The sequence below is a fragment of the Hylaeus volcanicus genome, chromosome 2 (genome assembly GCF_026283585.1).
Source record: "Hylaeus volcanicus isolate JK05 chromosome 2, UHH_iyHylVolc1.0_haploid, whole genome shotgun sequence".
In the NCBI taxonomy this organism is placed as follows: Eukaryota; Metazoa; Arthropoda; class Insecta; order Hymenoptera; family Colletidae; genus Hylaeus; species Hylaeus volcanicus.
The window spans coordinates 21438577-21441870 of NC_071977.1; the positions used below are offsets into that span (position 1 = coordinate 21438577).

At 35.5% G+C, this 3294-nt stretch overlaps 1 protein-coding gene across 2 annotated transcripts in view; it reads left to right on the forward strand.

Moving 5' to 3' along the window:
- LOC128872970 (dipeptidase 1-like) overlaps nt 1-3294 on the forward strand; it is a 263664-nt gene that overhangs the window by 254037 nt on the left and 6333 nt on the right. For both annotated transcript variants that reach the window (XM_054116192.1, XM_054116191.1), the window contains exon 6: nt 2819-2979. In XM_054116192.1, coding sequence (XP_053972167.1) covers nt 2819-2979 — 161 coding nt within the window. The remainder of the gene's footprint in view (nt 1-2818; nt 2980-3294) is intronic.

Here is a 3294-nt window from a genome sequence, read left to right on the forward strand (position 1 = left end):
CAAATACAAATACAAATACAAATACAAATACAAATACAAATACAAATTACAAATACAAATACACTCTATTCAACTTTAATTTAACTTCTTCAAAAATGAAGTTACCTGACTCCTTTGAAAGGTTTCAAACAAATAAGGATATAGATATTGTGATTGGATTATTTTACTTTCAATTATAATGCTATGTTTTATTTACTATTTATAATAGTTCCATTATTTTTTATACTATTACTACTAATTATTGCTTGTCATTGTCCCCCAATACTGCAACATTACAAACCAACATTATATCCTAAATTAATCAGAATTAAAATAGTATTTATGTATACAGACTAATGACCGTACAGTTCATTAACCAAGCACCATGGTTAATTTTCCATTTTAACATCTTGAGAGTTACTGTCACATATGAGTACGTTTGCTTTTAAAAATGATCGTTACATTCGATCACGATACCTTTCAGAATTAAAAAATGTAGCTATATTGAAGTAAGACAGCATAACAAAAAGAATACATTTAAAATTCATCCCTCGGGAGGTTAAAACGATACAATGGTTTGAATTGATCCATTATTATGATCATTATTAAAATAGATCACGTAGTTTGAATTGATCCCTTTAGTAAATTATTCCGTTAGGTTGTTCCGTAAACTCTGGCCTGATTGAACGAAAACCGATGCTTCAATGAAGAGAGCCAATAAAATAGTTCCATAGGAGAAAAGCTTGGAGAGACAGAACCAGATAGATCTCTCGATTTCGCGCCTTACTAATTTGTCTTTTAACTATGGGGGGAGGGGGGGGGCGGGCGGGACCAGGGGGATCTGTATAATGGGGCACAAAACTGGACAATAGAAAGGAATCGTCGGTGGTAAATGTTTCGAGGCGTTGAAAGCTCAGCTGCCGAGCCGAGATAATTATCTATCCTCCAGAGAGGAAGAGGAACGACAGTCGGAGGAAAAGCGTTGGTCCCCACGCTTTTCCTTTCAGCTTGACACGAGTCTTTCTCGAACGTTTCTCTCTACACGGGAAATTGCAAATATGTTTCATTAAGCGCGACAATAGAAACAAGCTACACCAAACAGTGATGAAGAATTGGGTAGAATATTACTTAAGGAGAAATAATTAATTAATTTAATGCGAATACGATTTTGAAATAGTATTTTATTCAAAGTATACCGAAAATAGCGCAGCTTCATTTTGTAGCGCGTTACTTATTTTCGTTCTATCTGTTTTAATTTATTTGCATTTTATTTTCTTTCCGATCGTCAGAAATGTTTATACAACATTATAAAATCATTTCAGACGATCTCTGATAGTCAATCATCAGACACTTACGAATGATGGGGTCAAAAATAATTAAAATCCTCGATCCTGATGAAGGATAACAGGATGTTAATATCTTCATGTATCAATTTTGTTTTTGTACAATTCACATTATTTATATGATTTATCCATGGGTCACGATGAAGACTTTTCACTCTATTATACCGTTATTATTCCACTTAAAATGTAAAGACGATTTCCGCAATTTTTAATCCTCATGTTATATCACATAAGTGATGGAATTCACATCCATTAGGTCGTTTAGAGAATATTCAACTCTGAATTCATTTGCAGAGTAGTCGTTTAAGGAAAACAGCACGCAACTGTCGGAAACAGCATTCGAAAAACGACACGGCGCGGCGCGGCGCCCGATCGAGACGAACTGCGGTTAGGCGAGAACATTGCAGTAGAATAGGTCGAAGAACGTGCCGCAGTAGCTTGTGGTCAGACACTGGCAGTGAACAGGAGATGCGATTAACGTCTGAGGCATCGAACGGACGAAAGCTGATTGCCTTTTTCATCAATCATCCTAGCGCGATATTACCATCGACGGGTTTCTGCTCTATACTATTCGCGAACGTGAAATATTAACATCCACCAGAGTGGTCGCCACTGAGTGGAAAAGCTATTTAAGAGGATCGCAAGGGTGTACATCGAACGGCAAATACACCATTACTTTATTTACAGGCTGTAAATTACAGCAGCGGTGAATTATGCTCGGTCCTTTTACAGAGTTCAGTCCATAGAGAAAATAAAATCAAAGTCGAATTCGATAATCTATGCGAGAGAAGTAAAAGAAACTACAATTTAAGGGGGATATTTATGAATTTTTCTGGGACTAACGGAGAAATTTCTGGTCATAGGATTTAGGGTATTTGATAGAACATTTCTTAATACATGTGTCGCAATTTTTGTATGTAAAAATTCCTTAAATTAACAAACTTACAACTTTTTAGTTTTTTACGCGAATATTCCGCGATGATCACTCTATCTCAGAGCTGAATTATCTGAAATCCAAACCACAAGCATTTTTTAGTAATATATTAATTTGTCTAAGTGCTATCGAGGGCTTTTCTTATTTTTCTTAATTTCTTTTATACATTCTTTCGAGAATCTTTTTAGAACCAACAATACAAGTAAATCAATTCGTGACACCTTAAATTAAGAAAAGAAGCTTGCGTGGATATAGATAATAATTATGTAATTTAGTCCTTATTGCTGTTTAATAACGAAGTTTCAACTTGTATTAACTCTAGTTTAAAGTCTGTGAGAATAAAAATAATTATCTTGATTCTTTAATGTAATAAGCTTCATTGAGTCTAATGATTAACTTGTACTTAAGAATCACTGTAAATCTCTACTTCGCCAACTTCATGAAGTTCATTAAAAATAAATCTTACTTTTTCCCTCGGCAAAAACTTGATTAAACCGAGCAGGAAGTATTATCATTATTTTGTTCAGCACAATAAGAAGAATGTGTCATTGCTGATTTACAGGCTGCTAACGGTGGTCTGGTGATGGTGACATTTTATAACTACTTCGTGAAGTGTGGCTCACAGGCAACCGTCTCCGACGTCGCCGAGCATATTTACTACATTAGGAACCTAATTGGCGTGGACCACATCGGCGTGGGTGGCGACTTCGATGGGATCAACAAGTACGTGCAAAATATAGAAATGATCGATCAACTTGCGTTCCCCTTTCTATTCGTTCCTCCGTATATATACGAGGTGTTTACTTACTAATGGATATCCATACTTTAAGGAGCGATTGCACAGGTCGAGATAAGACGAAAATAGAGTACGATAAAATAACATTTGAGGCTTTGTGCCTGAGTTATTAATTACCTTAGATACGTGAAAAAAGGGAAGACTTTGTGAAAGGAGTAATACGCCTCAGAGGTAGCTAAGGCACCTAAGTTATTGATAAGACGTCATTTCTTAGATTTCGAAGAATTATAAGGCTACTACTT